The 19340-nt window shown below is 39.1% G+C and overlaps 1 protein-coding gene and 1 long non-coding RNA gene across 3 annotated transcripts; both read right to left on the bottom strand.

Annotated features, from left to right (window-relative positions):
- Positions 1-1843: 1843 nt before the first annotated feature.
- On the bottom strand, positions 1844-19115 carry LOC129657149 (uncharacterized). 2 transcript variants are annotated; one of them, XR_008716558.1, is made up of 5 exons: positions 19004-19115; positions 17647-17749; positions 16523-16591; positions 7959-8021; positions 1844-2212 (listed from the first exon to the last, which is right to left on the bottom strand). It is a non-coding gene; the product is annotated as an uncharacterized LOC129657149 (long non-coding RNA). The 2 variants fall into 2 exon arrangements; XR_008716557.1 differs by lacking the exon at positions 19004-19115 and having other exon boundaries at positions 17647-17784.
- On the bottom strand, positions 18731-18922 carry SMIM43 (small integral membrane protein 43). Its single transcript, XM_055587439.1, has one exon. It carries the CDS (start codon positions 18920-18922, stop codon positions 18731-18733), a length of 192 nt encoding a protein of 63 aa, XP_055443414.1.
- Positions 19116-19340: the final 225 nt, after the last annotated feature.

Raw genomic sequence — 19340 nt, 5'->3', positions numbered from 1 at the left:
CAAAGAGTCGGACACAACTCTTAGTAATGGAATACATGTGGCCATTAAAGCTCTATATGCTGGATTATTTCCCATTTGACCCACCAGATCTACATCCTTGTCTCTGACTTCTGGCTGGATTTGGTCCTTGGGAGGAACTGGTAGAAAATGAACAGCTGGGTAGATTGTGCCATCTGAGTATTCTGTTTCTATTTCCTCCTTGCTGAGTCACCCTGGGTGGTGGTGGCCCTCTTCTAAAGCCCCTGGCCTCTGTGAGACCCTCTCCTGCCACCACCCTCCTGGGTCCTAGTAACCACACTTCTCCTTACCCTTTAGACCTATGGTGGTAATAGCTCCAGTTCACCACTGTCACCATGCCTGGGGTAGGCGGCATCGCCAGCCTTTGTTGTTTCCCCGACCCTACCCTATAAGACAGGTTTAGCTTCTGCCATCTACTACTGACAGTTCAAAGACAACGGAGTAAAGAGATGCAGAGAATTTCATCTTAACTAGTCCAGAATTGTATACCAAAACATATGTTGCCGCTTATGGGACACAACAAAATTTAGATGCATTCAGAGTTTAAAATGCACAAAAATTTGCAGCTTTTTATACTAACTATTGTACCTTGTTTTAGAGTGCCACTTAAAAAGGAAAGTATCAAGCTGAGAGTTGAAGAAGGAAAAGTAATGTTACAAAACTCTTTTATAATCAAATGGGAACATGTCCTGGCATGTAACGTTGTAATAAGAACTCACCGACAAGCATAGATTTAAATAAAGCAGTAAGAACCCCATTGAGGGGAGAAAGGTCAGGTATCTAAACAGTCACATAGATTACCTCCTCCAATATACGTTTAAAATAAAAATATATAAGGTGTGCCAAGTTGCTTCAGTCATGTCTGACTCTGTGCGACCCTATGGACTGTAGATCTTCAGGCTCCTCTGTCCATGGGATTATCCAGGCAAGAATACTGGAGTGGGTTGCCAGGCCCTCCTCCAGGGGATCTTCCCGACCCAGGGATCGAACCCATGTGTCTTACGTCTCCTGCATTGGCAGGCAAATTTTTACCACTAGCATCGCGTGGGAAGCCCCACATATAAGGTGATCAGCCTTAATTTTAAAACTTCAGGAAGATTTTTAAATGAGAATACATTTTTTCTCAATATCAAGACATATTTCTAATTTAGATTGTAACTGGGATAGGAACAATTTCTAAGCAGCATTGGATTTTATTTTCATAGGTAGTATGGATTTCCTTTAGCAACAAGGCAGAAGTTACCTTCTAAATCTGTTTTATAAAATGCAGACCAAGGCCCAGAAGTAGGTCCTGAAATCAGTTTAGTGGAGGGAGTCAGAGGGGGCAAGCAGTATTTTTTTTTAAGACATAAAATAGACTAGAATTATATTAAATAAAAATATTGAAATGTATTTCATATAAGTATACTAGATAATGAAATATGTTTAATTTATTTTCATGTACATGTCTGTGTATTGGATAACAAGACAAAATGCATTTTTTTACTATGAATCTTGGTCAAAACTGTTTGAAAATGTCTATTTTGGTCTAAGATAACCTCTGACAATAATTTTACTGCTTTCAATCAAGGCTGTGTAGTAAGGTTAATAAAAGCAGCAGACAGAAGGAAAGGTGAAGATCAAAGCAGAACAAATTTATAGCAAGTGTATTAAAATAGAGAACATTTTAGTATTATTATCCTAAAAAGAATCTTCACATGGATGAAAGCCATGTTATTTAATTGCCACGACTATAACTTTTGAAGTAGAGTGAAGCAGATGAATAGCTATATTGGATAATTAGTAACTTATCTTTTCTGATAGTTCTCCATGACAGGCTATTTATTCAGTTATTTTCAAGAAATGTCTAGTGTGATTACAAATAACATGGTTCAAATTAAAAAGTAAGTGAATGAAAATTGTCATAACATTGCTATATAAGACAAGTAAATATGAAAACAACATACAGAATAGGTTCCAATATATGGTTCAAAAAATAATATACAAATAGCCAACAGGTACGTGGAAATGTATGCAACATCATTTAATTATCTTTTGTGATCAGTCACTCAGTTGTGTTGACTCTTTGCAACCCCATGGACTGTATTCTGCCAGGCTCTTCTGTCCATGGAATTTTCCAGGCAAGAATATTGGAGTGGGTTTCCATGTCCGTCTCTAGGGGATCTTTCCAACCCAGGGATTGAACCCGCATCACCTGCATTGGCAGGCAGATTACAAATTTACCACTTTGCTACCTGGAAAGCCCATCACTAATTATCAAGGAAATGCAAATTAAACCCATGCGATATCACTTCACATATACTAGGACAGCTATGTTTTTTCTTTTCTTTTTTGCCCATGCTGAGAGTGGGATCTTAGTCACTGACCAGGGATCAAAGCTGTGCTTCCTGCAGTGGAAACACAGAGTCTTAACTACTGGACTGCCAGAGAAGCTCCTAGGATGACTATTATCAAAATATAAAAGATAACAAGTGTTGGAGAGGAAAAAAAGGAACACTGGCAATGTTAATTGGTATAGCCACTAAGGAAAACAGTATGGTGATTCCTCAGAAAATTTAAAAATAGAACTACCATATGACCCATTCCTGGGTATATATCCAAAAAAAAACAAACCAAAAAAACCCATTAATTCAAAAAGATACATGCACCCCAATGTTCATAGCAGCATTATTTACAATTACCAGGATACGGAAGCAACCTAAGTGTCCCCATCAATAGAGGAATGGATAAAGAAGATGTGGTGTGTATATATACATATATGAAATAGAATACTATTCAGTGATTTAAAAAATTATGGAATTGCATCATTTGCTGCAACATGGATGGTTTTGGAAGAGATAACAGTAAGTGAAGTAAGTCAGAGAAAGACAAATACTGTATACTATCACTAATATGTAGAATCTAGAAAATACAACAAACCATAAATATAACAAAGAAGAAGAAGACTCAACAGATATAGAGAGCAAAAAATGGTTACCAAGTGGCAGGGGGCAGGGAACAATGTAAGGGTGGAGGAGTGGCAAGTAAAACCTACTATAAGCTGAGCTCAAGGAGGTATCACACAACATGAGGAAAATAGCCAATATTTTGTAACAACTGCAAATGGAGTACAACCTTTAAACACTGTGTAAAATTTTCTATAAACAAATAAAGAACAACTTTAACAGCCTTATACTAATACTATGGCACTTTAAGTCTGAGCATAAAGACTTGTTTTTGCTTTATTCGGCCAGCATGATATTTTACAAACTTCTGAACTAGCACACTTAAAAAGAGCAGGTACCATGCAGTCATAGGGCTTACCTCTCACCTCATGTGTATGGGCATGCCCATGTACATGTGTGTACACAGTCACACACACACACCTCTACAGACACACACACCTATAAACACACACAATCATGGAAACTCTACATATAATCACAGTCACACAACTGGACATATAATCCACAAACACACCATACAAACACACACAACCACAAATACACAACTACAAACACACACAACCATATAAACACACATAACTACAGTACAATGCAGAAACACAGACAACCATACACACACACACAACTACAAATATACACACAACTAAAACATACACATAAAGACACAGCTACAAATACACACAACTATAAACAACTACAAAAACATGTAACCATAAACACACACAACCAAACTGAACATACAATCAACAAACACATTCAATCACACATACACATACAGGTACAACTGCATGCATACACACATACATACATATGTATATCACACAGACACACATACTTTTGTCTTTATGCTACCTACCTGACTTTTGAAGGAATTTGAGTTTATGTCCCTTTGTTAGAATTTCAACCAAATAGAAGGGACATCAAACAACTGTTAAGAAACTGCAAAGCAGCTGAAGAAAATCTACGATCCACACAAAAATAGTAAATTTAGGAGATAATGTCATACAGAGTCATAGAGAGGGGAGTACTGGAATTATTAAATTAACCCAAACATATATGTATTGGGGATATATAAAATTCCTATTTTTATTTGTTCTTCTTCAAAGCTTATGCCTTTTTTGATACTGTTTCAGACCAAAAGCTGGCAGGATAACGATATGGTCATGATCAGTAACTCACATTTGTGAGCGCAATTTTAACTTTTCAAGTATTTTCACATCTGGGTATAAGGCTCTAGGACAGAAACAAAAGCAATTAAAATAATGTATAAAGCTTACAAAAATTGAAATAGCCATATAATAAAAAAACATATTTTAAAACTCATATTGAAACATCAATAGAAAAGCACTTTAAAAAGGAAATCTCATTATATTGCCCTCTTGACATTTCCAGACCTCTCCATTATATTCTCTAATTTCAAAGAATTTCACTGTTTAATCCTCATTCTCCTGGGATATTCTTGAGGAATAAATACATTTTCCAGAAGCATCAGGACATAGTGAGTCCCCTGAAGGTGTCCTGAATCCTTATCATGTTTACTATGCACGGTTTGAAACTCAGTAAATATTATGACTAAGAAAACCATTTTCACTATTACAGTGTGATTTCAGGTGATTCTTAGAAAAGTTTACCATGGTTTAATGAATAATTACAAGTGATCCAATAAAAAGTCTATATGTACTTCATGCCCCACATAAAAATTAGCACTGTGATAATCTAATGTGAACAAAAATTCATATCCAATTAGCATCTATGTTGATTAGAAATTAATCTTTTCTAAATCTCAGAAGAATTCAGAAACACCCATACATTAATAGTATGTGGGAGGAATAAGTACGTTGAGTAATTTAGGCATTGAGGTAAACAGACTTTGTCCACATGAAATCATACACACCTTGGTGACCACTAGGAGCACTCTTCCTATGCCTATCCCATATGCACTCTGTAGACACCTGCCATTCTCAGCACAGGCTTCCATCATCACGGTGGGCTCATGGTACAGGGCCCTACTGGAGAGGGAGCCACCACGGCCACACTTCAAGCAATACGAAAAAGAAAGGCAGAAAGGGCCACAGGGTCTGCCCGAGCACTTTCTCCTTTTAAAGAAAGAACACTGTCCAGCAATGTGAGCCTTTAATTCACTGGCAAGGGAGTCTCAAATGTACAACTCTGGACAAAATCAGGTTCACAGAGGCCCAAGAAACACGAATGTTGTACAAGCTTGCCAGTTTGTCCTAATACATACTAAATCTTAAAGAATTATGGTTAAAGAAATATCTTCTTGGAGAATTTTCTTAGTCAATCTCCCGAAAACATAATTTAAAAAGACATATATCACTTGTCTCCCAGCATCCATTCTGCCTTTTCTCAATATCATCTCTGGTCTTCATTTGGGTACCTAGCCCCATCCCACTCATAGTCCATGTGGTCCAGGCCCATCCCTAGTCCTAGGGATGGAATATATTACCCAGATTTAGGTCAGATCAGCCCACAGCTGGCCAAGTGACTGGTTCATCAGGTGAGTACATGATCTGAGCTAGTCCAGTCAGACTGAGTCTTGAAACTTTGTTTCCCTGGTGGCTCAGACAGTAAAGCGTCTATCTCCAATGCAGGAGACCCAGGTTCGATCCCTGGGTTGGGAAGATCCCCTGGAGAATGAAATGGCAACCCACTCCAGTATCCTTGCCTGGAAAATCCCATGGACAGCGGAACCTGGTAGGCTACTGTCCATGGGGTCGCAAAGAGTTGGACACGACTGAGCGACTTCACTTTCACTTTCAAACCCAATAAAAGTAGGGAACTTCCTTTCTTATTTCCACTGCTTTTGCAGCATCTAAAGCAGTGCTACAGAGTAGATGTAGCACTTAATATGTATGTTGTTGTTGTTCAGTCATTTCAGTTCAGTTCAGTTGCTCAGTCGTGTCCAACTGTTTGTGACCCCATGAATTGCAGCATGCCAGGCCTCCCTGTCCATCATCAACTCCCGGAGTTCACCCAAACCCACGTCCATCAAGTCGGTGATACCATCCAGCCATCTCATCCTCTGTCCTCCCCTTCTCCTCCTGCCCCCAATCCCTCCCAGCATTAGAGTCTTTTCCAATGAGTCAACTCTTCGCATGAGGTGGCCAAAGTCCTGGAGTTTCAGCCTTAGCATCATTCCTTCCAAAGAACATCCAGGACTGATCTCCTTTAGAATGGACTGGTTGGATCTCCTTGCAGTCCAAGGGACTCTCAAGAGTCTTCTCCAACACCACAGTTCAAAAGCATCAATTCTTCAGCACTCAGCTTTCTTCACAGTCCAACTCTCACATCCATACATGACTACTGGAAAAACCATAGCCTTGACTAGACGGACCTTTGTTGGCAAAGTAATGTCTCTGCTTTTGAATATGCTATCTAGGTTGGTCATAACTTCCTTCCAAGGAGAAAGCGTCTTTTAATTTCATGGCTGCAATCACAATCTGCAGTGATTTTGGAGCCCCCCAAAATAAAGTCTGACACTGTTTCCACTGTTTCCCCATCTATCTGCCATGAAGTGATGGGACAAGATGCCATGATCTTAGTTTTCTGAATGTTGAGCTTTAAGCCAACTTTTTCACTCTCCTCTTTCACTTTCATCAAGAGGCTTTTTAGCTCCTTTTCACTTTCTGCCATAAGGGTGGTGTCATCTGCATATCTGAGGTTATTGATATTTCTCCCGGCAATCTTGATTCCAGCTTGTGCTTCTTCCAGCCCAGCGTTTCTCATGATGTACTCTTAGTCATGTCCCACTGTTTGCGACCCCATGGACTGCAGCACACCAGGCTTCCTTGTCCTTCACTATCTCCCAGAATTAGTTAATAGACATATAGCTGCTGCTGCTGCTGCTAAGTCACTTCAGTCATGTCTGACTCTGTGCGACCCCATAGACGGCAGCCCACTAGGCTCCCCCGTCCCTGGGATTCTCAAGGCAAGAACACTGGAGTGGGTTGCCATTTTCTTCTCCAATGCATGAAAGTGAAAAGTGAAAGTGAAGTCGCTCAGTCGTGTTCAACCTTAGCGACCCCAAGGATTGTAGCCCACCAGACTCCTGCATCCATGGGATTTTCCAGGCAAGAGTACTGGAGTGGGGTGCCATTGCCTTGGTAAATATCTGAAAATAGAGCTAAAAGTTGAAGGAAAAATTGGATTTTAATGACATTGTTTGAATATCTGTACCTCAGCGAAATCTACCCCGAGGTCATTCACTTACTAAGACAATACATTTTCTTTGTTTGTTTATACTAGTTTGAGTTTGGATTTCTCTCACTTGCAACCAAAAGGCAATAGGAAAATAGGGAGGACCAGTAGTCTAATCCAGTAAGGGCTTGATAATCCATTAAATTCAGAATATGTCCATCATTTCTATTTGGTAAAACAGATAAAAACAGGCAGGCAACTTAATGAGTAAAACTTTGGAGCATGAAGAGATGATTCATCTTCCACTGACATACTTTACTTTTTAAAAAATCAGTGAGTCTTTTCAACAAATTGTGCTAGACATCCACATGCAAAAAAAAAAAATGAATCTAGACACAGATCTTATTCCTTTCACAAAAATCACTTCAAAATGGATCATAGGCCTAAGAGTAAATTGCAAAATTATAAAGCTCCTAGATGGTAACATAGGAGAAAATCTAGATACAACACCAAAATCATGACCCATAAAAGAAAAAAGTTGATACAATAGACTATTAAAATTAAAAACATCTGCTCTGCAAAAAACAACAACAACAACAAAAAACTGTTAAGAGCACAAAAGGACAAGCCACAAACTGGGAGAAAATATTTACAAAGACATATCTGCAAATAAAGGTCTGCTATCCAAAATGCATAAAGAATCCTTAAAACTCAACAGTAAGACAACAACCCAACTTAAACATGAGCAAAAGATCTAAACAGACACCTCCACAAGACACTTTATCTCATCTATAAATCCTCTTTGGCAGTTTCTTACAAAATTAAATATATTCTTACCATATGATCTGCAATTGTGCTTCTTTCAACCCAAATGGATGAACACTATGTCCACATGAAATCCTGCATACAGAAGTTTGTTTCAGGTTTCATTATTATTTATTTTTATATATTATTATTTCTTTAATAATTATTCATTATCATCCAAACGTGAAAATAGACATCTTTCAATAGGTAAGTGGATAAACAATTTGTGGTACACTCAGACGATGGAATATTATTCAAAACAAACAAATAAAAATTAATAAAATGTTTAAATAATCAATAAGAATAAAAATTTATAGCAATATTCCCTCATTTATATATCTTTTAAATTTCTATAACAAAAAATTTACACAATGTATATGTCTAGAGATTCCACATTTAGGATTTTATTCTTATAAATATATGAATAATATATTTATTAATAATATAATAAATATAATTATAATAATAATTTGTTAAAGATTTATGTCAAAGGGTTATGTAGTATTTTTAGAAATAACAAATGCCTGGGAACAATTAAATACCCATTACAAAAGAAATATATAAGTAAATGGTGCTTCTTTTACTCATGGAATACTACAGTGCATGGAATACTATAGTTAAAAAGAAGCAGCCTCATTTGTAGAATGTACATAAGCTCCATGAGGGAAGGAGTCCATTGTCTTTTTTTTTTTTTTTTCCACTGGTAAATCAAAGAGTCCACCTGCAATGCAGGAAACCCCAGTTCAATTCCCAGGTTGGGAAGATCCCTTGGAGATGTACCCTTTCCCTTCTTATTGTTTTTTGTTCACTCCAGTATTCTGGCCTGGAGAATTCCACAGACAGTTTAGTCCACGGGGTCGCAAAGAGTCAGACATGACCAAGCTACTTTCACTTTCACTTTCAAATCCCAAATAACTTGGATTGTGCCTAACACATGATGGGCGCTCAATAAATATTTGCTGGATAAATAAGTAAGGAATAATCGTTACACTTTTTTAAAGCAAGGAATAGAACAATGTGCATGTAGTGTGAATTAATTTATGTAAATTAAAAAGATATAAATACTTATGAATGAATATAATTAATATATTTTATAAGTCTACAAAAATAAATAAGAATCTGGTATCCAAGAAGACGAAATGGAAACTGGTAATTATGGAGAGGCAGAAGACTTAACCTCATTGCATTCACATTTATAAATAAAATTCTTTAAGAAAAGAAAAATAAATATCAACAAAGAATTCAATAAGGAACTAAAAAATGCACTAATAGAAAAAATGGACAAGATATGACTAAGCAACTCACAAAAGAAGAAGGAGAAATGATCAATACTCAAACTAATAATAGAATGACTCCTCCTAATAAAAACAACAAATAATCACTTTTTTACCTATCAAATTTATAAATTAAAAAGATCTTCAAAATGCAGAATTAACAAGAGTAAAGGGAACACAGACAACTGACCAGGAGAAAATATTTTCAACTTCTAGCTGATGAATGATAATGATTGTATGTATATATGCATATGCATTTAGTGATTTTATATACCATACATGATGATTATAACAGTCTTCCCTGGTGGCTCAGTGGTAAAGAATCCGCTTGCAATGCAGGAGATGCAGATTCAGTTCCTGGGTTGGGAAGATCCCATGGAGAAGGAAATGGCAATCCACTCCAGTATTCTTGCCTGGAGAATTCCATGGACAAAGGAGCCTGGGGGGCTACAGTCCATGGGGTTGCAAAAGAGTCAAACACAACTTAGCAACGAAACAACAATGACAACATATGGTCATTATATATGTATCATCTTATGTATATGAATATATTATATATGTAGTCATTATGTATCTCTACTATATATAAATTACTTATTATAAGATAACCTATAGAAAAATAGGTAAAATATATGAATAGGCACTTAGATTTGAGGAAATTAAAATTAAAATTACCAAGAAATATAAAACAAGAGGGACAAGTTCTCTCATAATCTTTCAAATCAAACCAATGAGGTCTTATTATTTTTTATTCACTACAACATAAAATTTTTAAAAGATCCATAATGTCAAATAGTGTAGGAACATGGATAGGTATATACTGGCATAGTCATTTAGTATGGAGATTGTCAGTATCTACCAACTTTTGAGATTTCTAAGCCAACTGACCCAGCAATCACACTTGTATAAATAAAATCTGTACAAAACTGGCAACAAATTTAATGTTCAAACAACATATACTTGTTACATTGCTGAGTACTCTATACAACTTTCTGAGACACATTATCCAGTTACTATTGCTATAACAAACTCTCCCCAAATTAGAGATTTAAGACAACCACCAAAAGTCAGACAGGGCATGGTGAGATGGCCTGGTCTCTGCTCCAGGAAGCCTGGAAGCTCAACTGGCAGGACTCATCATTCATTGAGTTGTCTGTGGGAACATTCAACTACAGCACCTACATGGAACCTGGGCCTGGGGTTCTTCAGAAAAAATGATAGCTTCAGAACATTCCCATATTACATGGTGACTCAGGGCTCCAAAATTAGATATTCCATCAAACAATGGAGAGACTGCACTGCCTCTCCTGATCTACCTTCACAAGACAGTGTTGCTTCTGAAAATTTCTACTGTCACGAGCCTGCCCAGATTCAAGGGGAAGGGACACAGACCTTACCTCTCAATGTCAAAGTCACATGGTAAGACCATGAAAATACACAGGAAATCATCTCAAAAGATACATAGCAAACTGTTAAGAACTGTTAGCTGCAAGGAACATAGTGAGATTATCGTTGTAGGAGATGAATGTCCCTTTACTGTCCCTATAATGAGAAGACACTTCCCAATGACGCCCCAGTTGAGACATGTAAAGGACAAGAACATGTGAAAACTGGGAGTCTGGAAAACTGAATGCAAATAAAAGGGGGTATGAGCCATGATTTGGTGCCAATCAAACTACCTCAGCCAAATTTCTAAAAAGCATGATCCAATTACTCAAAGGTCAAGACACCATGCAGACAAGTGGAAAACATCCAAATGAATGTCCTGATACTTGAGCTAGGCAATCCATCTGTGGCCAGACTTCTGTTGGTAGAGAAGCTGGGACCCTAACAACTCACAAGCTTCTGTGCTTGTTTTGTTTTGTATCACTTTAAAGTACAGTTTTCTCTCAACTGTAGTAACAGGGGGAAGAAAAAGTATATTCTCTACCTATGACGAATTTTTTGACCATGTTCTATTCCAGATCTAGATTTAGATTACAGGTGGAGCTACAAGCTAGAATAAAGGAAGCATGGTATCAGGTGGGGGTTTCTTATTGAATTTAAATATTTTCAACTGAAATTATTCAAATGTCTTTATGCACACAGACTAACTCTTCAGTAGAAGTTTATTACAAAAGTTAGGATTGATAACATTGTGGTGAATACCAAGACTTACTGTGAAAATGCAGTAAGGAAGACAGTGAGGCAGTAGTTTAGGATGCTCAGACGGTAAAGCATCTGTCTACAATGCGGGAGACCCGGGTTTGATCCCTGGGTCAGGAAGATCCCCTGGAGAAGGAAATGACAATCCACTCTAGTACTCTTGCCTGGGAAATCCCATGGACAGAGGAGCCTGGTATGCTACAGTCCATGGGGTCGCAAAGAGTCGGACATGACTGAGTGACTTCACTTTCACTTTATGGAACAGAAAGGAGAGCCCAGAGATAGTCCCATATTTATATGGTCATTTGATTTTTGACAGAGGACAAAGTAATCCAAAAGGGAAAGGAAAGCCTTTTCAATAAAAGGAGGAAAAATATGAGGCGAGGGGAGAAAGAACCCAATCCCTACCTCATAGCATACACAAAAATTTACACTGAGGTGGATAACAGACATAGTAAACACTAAAACTATAAAACTTCCAGTCTAGAAGAAAGCACTGGAGTATATTTCTGTGACTCAAAAGAAAGGAAGAATTCTGTTAAAGAGTACATAGAAAGAAATAACACAAAAAAAAGTAGAGAGATTTAAATTTAAAAATCCCTCTTTTAAAAAAATTTATTTATTTTTAATTGAAGGATAACTGCTTTACAATATTGTGTTGGTTTCTGCCATATATCAACATGAATCAGCCATATAAAAATTTCTCTTTTAAAGATATGTTAAGAAAATGAATAGGCTATCCACAAACTAGGGGAAAAAAGCACACACTAGATAAAGAAACAGTGTCCAGGATATTTTTAAGAATAACTCAATAATAAAAGACAAACAAACTCAAACAACTCAGGTAAACAAGAGTCAAGTGACGCTCAGCATAGAAAAACATCTAGAGACTTGAAGAAAGAGTTAACTCGATACCATTGCTCCCCAACGGTTTACCCAAACTCTGTATACAATGAAAGAGTCATTAAATATTTTTAAAAGGCAACATTAACTGGCATATAGACACACCCATTATAAAGAAAATCTGATACAAAAATAAATATTTCCTTCCACCCATTTATCTCATCCTAATTAATACTTCAGAGGGTATGGGTAATAATAATTCACTTACACACAGGCTGAGCTACTATGTTTTATTTCATAGCCTTTTAAAAAATATAAATCACAAAGTATTTTGAAAAAACAGACATGGAATAATCATTTAGCAGCCACAATAGTACAAAAATAAAGTAACAGAATGAACTGCACAACAGAAGCTCTACTGACTATGACAAGGAACACATAATGTTCACTAGGAAAGTTAAGTGACCAGCACCACCACTTTCCCATCCTCAGTTATCACTGAAATCAACCACAGGACCTATTCCCAGGAAACCATTCTATTCACACAGAAACACATACAAATACATATGTTCAATGTGTAAATGTCAAGTTAACATCTGAATTTAGTTCCAAAATACCATTTTTCCCTTTCCTCTGGGAGACAAGTTCGATGGCAAGGTGGAATAGTAAAGACCATGGAATGTCAAGCATACAACTTATTCAACACCCCCCCACCCACATACACACCCAGCAAGGTGTAAAACACAAGAAAGAGAAAGGTTGGTCTACAACACTAGTCACTAGCCACATGTGGCTATTTACATTTAAAGTATTTAAAATTAAATAACATTAAAATTTACTTCCTCAATCACAGTAGCAACATTTCAATTGTTCACTAGCCATGTGGCTAGTGGCTACTGTGTTAGACACTGCAGATATGGAACATTTCTGTCATCACAGAAAGTTCTTTTGGACAGCCCTGGATGTGGGAAGTGTTTCTTCTCTCTTTGCTTAGCCAGGATGTAGGCTGTTTATGGAGGCAGCTCTGAGAAGCAATTCTTCCATGATATTCCCAGATGAGGTGGTGGAGACACAGAAGGGAGTAAAGTAGCCTTTCTTTACATAGATTACCCTCCCCTGTACAAGAAAAGAATGATCCTTTTATGGGGATCAAATACACAACTAGACTGCACCAAATTTTTTTTTAGGAAAATGAGAGAAAAGATAAACAATGCAGATGTGGAAGCAGCAAGGTAAAACATTCCTCATCTCGTTTCAAGCCTCCAAGAAGCAAGCACATCCTCCGATAAAGTCCAAGGGTTCCCAGGGTCCTCGTCTAGAGAAGCCTGATGGGGACAGGTATATCGGCTGAGAGAGCAGTCAGTCCTGGTAAGTGTTTCATGAGAAAACCTGGCCTGTCTTCACTCTAGTCACCCTCGGATCACAGCAGTCTGCTTGGCGTGCTGCCTGTTGTGAAGGAGCTGCCGTTTTGAACCGTCTTGAGCGTTATGCTTCTTTACCGCTGTATTTTGTATTTGGGGCACAGACTACAAGTTGTTCACCCAAGATACACTGTTACCTTCTTCCTTATGAAGAGAACTCAGATTTTTGTTGAAGGTAGTTACATGTCCACCTACAAAACTACATTTCTCAGGCAACTTTAGAGATAGCAGGGGCCAATGACACCATTTGGCCAATGTGATGTGAGCAAAAGCTGTTGGACTGCTGAGAAAGCTCTTTAAGAAGAGGTAGCCTCACACTGGCATGCCCTGTTTTCCTCTTGGGCTTCCTCCATCTTCTTGCTGGGAACCGAAACAACCACCTTGGAACCTAGGGGAAAAGCCATGGGAACCTCAGGGCCACTCTGACCCTGATGTCTGTGAGCTGCTGAACCAGGCAGTACCAGCAGTAGCTGAGCCCCCAACCTCCATGCTACATGAGAACAAAAAGAAACCCCTATCAAAAAGAAAATTTTCATCTGAAAGTAAAAAATATCTTGCCTGAAGAATATGTGCATATTCAGTAAGTTTAACTTTATAGAATCATATTAGGAGAGGGCAAGGGCAACGCGCCCCAGTAGTCTTGCCTGGAGAATCCCATGGACAGGGGAGCCTGGTGGGCTGCAGTCCATGGGGTCGCGAAGAGTCAGACACGACTGGGCGACTTCACTTTCACTTTTCACTTTCATGCACTGGAGAAGGAAATGGCAACCCACTCCAGTATTCTTGCCTGGAGAATCCCAGGGACAGGGGAGCCTGGTGGGCTGCCGTCTATGGGGTCTCACAGAGTCAGACACGACTGAAGCGATTTAGCAGCAGCAGAATCATATTAATAGAACAAAAGTTTATTTGAACCCACCAAAGCCTCAACAGACCAGAGGTGGAAGAAATGAGCATGTTTATTGTGTAAAATAGCTGCTATTGAGGAAAATAAGAGGATTTTTAGATTGATCCATCAGGAAGTTTTTTTTTTTTTTGAGTGTCTATTATGTTCTGATTACTCTTCTGAACACAGGTCTACCCTTCTGCTTATCCTAACTCTTATATGGTAAGATGCTAACTACTCAATACTTAACCAGATCATTATTTCATATATAACTTTATTTTGTATAGACAAAGTAAAAAATGAAGAATTTATCATTGATTTCCTTAATTCAAACCCCCCAAAAAGAAATATCAATATCAACAACCTACAACTCAATTTTTAATTCTCCCTTGTATGTAACATAGACATCTGACAGCAATTTCCTAATGGTTTCAGAGTTTTAATTAATTGTGGATTTAGCTTAAATAAGCACAGGTACCTTAGAGGAGTTATAAAAATTAAAAACAGAGTACAGTATTCTGGAAGTACTTTCTTCGTATTACATCAGTATACCCTTAGTATTCTGCAAGTCTCTATATTAGTAGGTATGGATTAGGGGAAAAAAAGCATTTACCACTATCCTAAATGGTTTTACCATTGACAATGTTCAGAATTTTGGCCATTAAAAATGTTCGACTCTATTGCACTTATTTTGAAACTATAGGCATAATTGGAAACATGAAATGTCAAGCTAAAAATGGGATATTGCATTTTTTTTTTTTTACTCACCTAGTTCCAAGTTTCCACCCCTGCAAGTGAACCAAAAACAAATCCTGGCACCTTGTCATTCCCAGAAAAGCCAGTGCATGGCACACTCTGGGAAAACTTTCTCTTATTCTGTGGAATCATACCAGATGGCATCAGTCCTGCGTCTACAGCTGTGCTTAAAACTGAAGTTCAGACACAGGAATCGACTTTATTAGACATTTTAGATTTCAGGTGTGACTGTGATGTCATTCTTAGCCAACTTATAATGTTTATCTTTTCAAGTAGAACTGCAGGTTCATTGCATTTTCAAGTTTGGAAATCAGTGAAACAATCAAGATCATCCTAATAAAATTTGAGTCATTTAAAATAGCTGAAATTTAGAAACAACAATGAAATAATAACAGTTGAAATAGAATATTAATATAACAACTGAATTATGGCCCATTTCCTTATGATGTAAGAAATTCAACTCAGCTTCTAACATTGCTGAAGAATCACTAAAAACCTCTTACTGAAAATAAAATATAGCAATTTTTAATAATCAAGTTATATAATGAGCAGTTATTTTAAATGTTCCTGACTTTTCAAATGCTTTAATGTCCAGCTCATATATACACTGTCTTCAAAAACAGACTTAGTGTAGTAACTGTCAGGACCAGGGTGTGGTCAGTGGATGGAGCAATCAATATCTACAAGCCTATGACCTAAACCATTGTGGATGCGGGAGCACTAGATCAAGAATGTATACAGGTTAGGACTTCCCTGGTGGTCCAGTGACTAAGACTCTGAGCTCCCAATGCAGGGGGCTTGGGTTCAATCCCTGGTCAGGGAACTATATACTGTATGCCACAATTAAGATATGCTGCAACTCACATGACAATAAGGGCACAACCAAGTAAATAAATATTTTTTTTTAAAAAAAAGAATGTATACAGGTAGGAAAAAATTTGAGTTCAAAAGTAGTTCTAATGTCAGAGATCAGTCTATGTTGGGTTTTGAAAAACAACAACTGCGACTGAATAAATGAATAGAACAAGGCAGTATGAGACTCTTTAATTCCCAGGGTTTAGGGCAGGCTCAAGGCAGAGATTGGACAATAGGAGTAAGTATTCATTTTTGCCTGTAGAAATGGGAACTTAGTAACTCATGAATTAGATTCTGAGGAGGTCATAAAAATGGCACTGGCTACAAAAAAGAAAGACAAACACTCCTTTCGTAGGAAGTTGAGTTAACAGAACCAGCAAAGAGATTGACTTAAAACTGGGGTGGCAGCAAACTACTCACCCTGAGTTCTCCAGTCTCCTGTCTAGAAGAGTCAGGGGTGGTTTAAACCTTTGGACACCAGTGGCATTACTAGGAAGAATAAAGGATTATAAAATCAAGTCAAATATGTGGTTAAAATAATTTGCATTCTGATTATTTATAAATTAGGAAGTGATTGTTTTCATCCTTATAAACTATTACTGCTTATTAACTACTCCCACACTCATACAACTATAACTAAATGTCACTGTAGGGGTGTCAACCAATTAGAGGGCAATTTAGAATCACTGTAGTTGATTCTGGGATTCAAACTGGGAATTCAAATAAAGTCTTATTACACCTTCCATAAAGACAGGTATTTGTGTGTGTGTATATACATATATATGAATTCATATATATATATGTGTGTGTATGAATTTACTTATGACATTTTAAATTCATACATATATATGATTTCATATATATGTATATATGTGAATGTATATATATGAATTTATTTATGACCTTATATTTAAAATAAACTGCTTACTTTATTCACAATAGCGCCATTCCAGTAAAGTGAAATAGGAAGTTATTTGAATGTAGGAAGTTATCTGAATGTCTCAGACCAAAACTTTCCCCATAAGTACTGAGACTATTTTTCCTTCTACTGAATTATTAAAATAATTGTCTTCCACTTCACTTTCATATTCTCAATTTAGGTTAACACTTAGCATTTTGTTGTTTTTAGCCTTTCTACATGGTCTGTCTTTGTGCCTAAAATTAATAAGTGTTTTCAGTGTTGCAGTCATATGGATGGCTTATTTTACCCTAAACATGGCTGAACCCAAATCTTCCCTTATTGAAAAGACAAACTATATCTGCATTACATATTTCAACTTCAAGAACCCCTGTTCTATTTTCCAATAGGGCATATTTATCAATCGCAATAATTTCTCACATCCCATTCTAATTTTTATGATCCTCTACCTAGATGCTGTACTAGGTTGGGAGTTGGTTTGGCGCCTTGGTTCCTGTAGAAGCTCACTGGCTCTGAGTAGGAGTGAAGCCCTTTATGTCACTGCACCCATTTGCTTCATCTTGAACGCTCACTTTTGTAAGGGCCTGGGTCTTACAAAGCAAAACCAAGGGTGGTCCCTGCTTACCATCGCAGAAGTCGTCTGTCTCTGGTTACTCTCGCCTGGTTACCGGCCCGTAACTCCACCGTCCTCCACACACCAGCCCAGGGCAGCAGCTCTGCTCCAGAACCTGAGATGGCAAAGACTGAGGAAAGAGCACCTGGAAGATGAAGTTATTTCCCGAACTAACATTGCCCGGAGGGTACTTAGGGCACACGGGTGAGAAGTTACTTCAGCCCATCAATCTAATCATTCTAATTACCTAGGGCAGCCTGGCAGAAATGTCAGCCTCGATCTTCCCCTGTTATCCATCCCTGTTGCCCTACCACGCGTAAATGGCCTCATTTCTTCAGCCCTCCATGGCAACCCCAAGAAATCTCCCAGTGACTCCCACTCTAACGCTCACCCTCCTGCTGATTCTAAACCTACCCGCTACAGCAATCCGCAGGCACCTCCATGGTCGGAGTCTAGAATAGGAGCAGGGATCGGGAGGAAGGGGAGAAACCCCATAACAAATGGGGCACTCAGTCCTCTCTCCCGCGCACTGCCACTTGAATCCCACATAGGGTCTACCACAGCACAGACATTCAAAGCGGTATGTGGAATACTCCGAGTGTGACTTGTTTTCTCCTGTCTCTTATCCCAAAGGTTAGGTTGACATTCGATTTTGTTTGAAAGTGCCTGGACTGAATCATCTGAATAATTTACTTTTGGATCCCTGGGGTACAAGATAAAAAAGCAGCTGGACTGGAAAGAAGAGCTTGCAGGTGCTCAGAGCCATTCTGGCTTCAAAAGCTAACCTTCTCTCTTTTCTGTATTTCTCCCCGCCCCGGAAAAGCTTAGGGTCCCTCCCTAAAAGCACACCACCAGCCCAGACCCCAGGCATCCGTCATCCCTGACATCCCAGCGCGCCGTGAGCCCCTAGCTTCCCGGAGGAGCAGAGAAACTCGCCCATTTGCCAACAGCTCCCATGCCCAAACGGACCTGCCAGCGAGGCAGCCGAGCCTGGCCCTAGAACCCGGGAGGCCGTGCGGCCAGAGAATCGAGGCCGAGCCCCAGCCCGGTGCCCGCACAGTTCCATGCCCTCCCGCCAGTGTCCGCGCGGCGCCCGTCACACCGCTTGCTCGCGGGAGAAGCCCCAAGGCTCCCGGTGCAGGGAGAGGCGCCCGGGCTGGAGCGCCCCGGCCGTATTGGCCACCGAGTTCTTCAGCTGTTTGATGACCACGAAGAGCAGGAGGAAAAGTAAGAAGAGCAGAAAGAAGAAGAGCGCCAGGTAGAGCAGAAAGTTGAGCTCCCACTCCATGCTGGAGGCGCCGGCGCTCAGTGGCCGTGCGCGCTCCGCGCGGGTTGCCTTTGCCGGCGAGGCGCGCCTTCAGGGTCCCACCTCCAGGCTCCTCCCGCCCGCGCAAGGTCGCCTCGTCTCGGGCCACGGTTCGGAGGTCCACACGCAGCCTCGTCCAGCTTAGAGAAAACGCGCCAAGGAGCCGGTATAACCCTGGCTCCCACCCTCTCAGTAGGCACAACAGCCTCTCTACGCCAAGATCCTCTCCAGAGCTCTTGGGGACATAAGCAGATTTTTCTAGGAGCGAACTTCAGTGGGTGGAGACACCGGGAGAAGAGGTGACGGCTCAGCCTCCCAGCGGGTGTTGGGGCTGATGTTTTGGAAATGATTTTAAGATTTCCACTTCCAACATCTAGTGGGGTCTCTACCCTTTCCCCTT

Source organism: Bubalus kerabau, chromosome 7 (genome assembly GCF_029407905.1).
Source record: "Bubalus kerabau isolate K-KA32 ecotype Philippines breed swamp buffalo chromosome 7, PCC_UOA_SB_1v2, whole genome shotgun sequence".
NCBI classification, from domain to species: domain Eukaryota; kingdom Metazoa; phylum Chordata; class Mammalia; order Artiodactyla; family Bovidae; genus Bubalus; species Bubalus kerabau.
This window is presented reverse-complemented; position numbering and strand designations above follow the sequence as displayed.

Coding starts and splice junctions, on each gene's coding strand:
- SMIM43 (XM_055587439.1), bottom strand. CDS start 18,922: ATGGAGTGGGAGCTCAACTTTCTGCTCTACCTGGCGCTCTTCTTCTTT.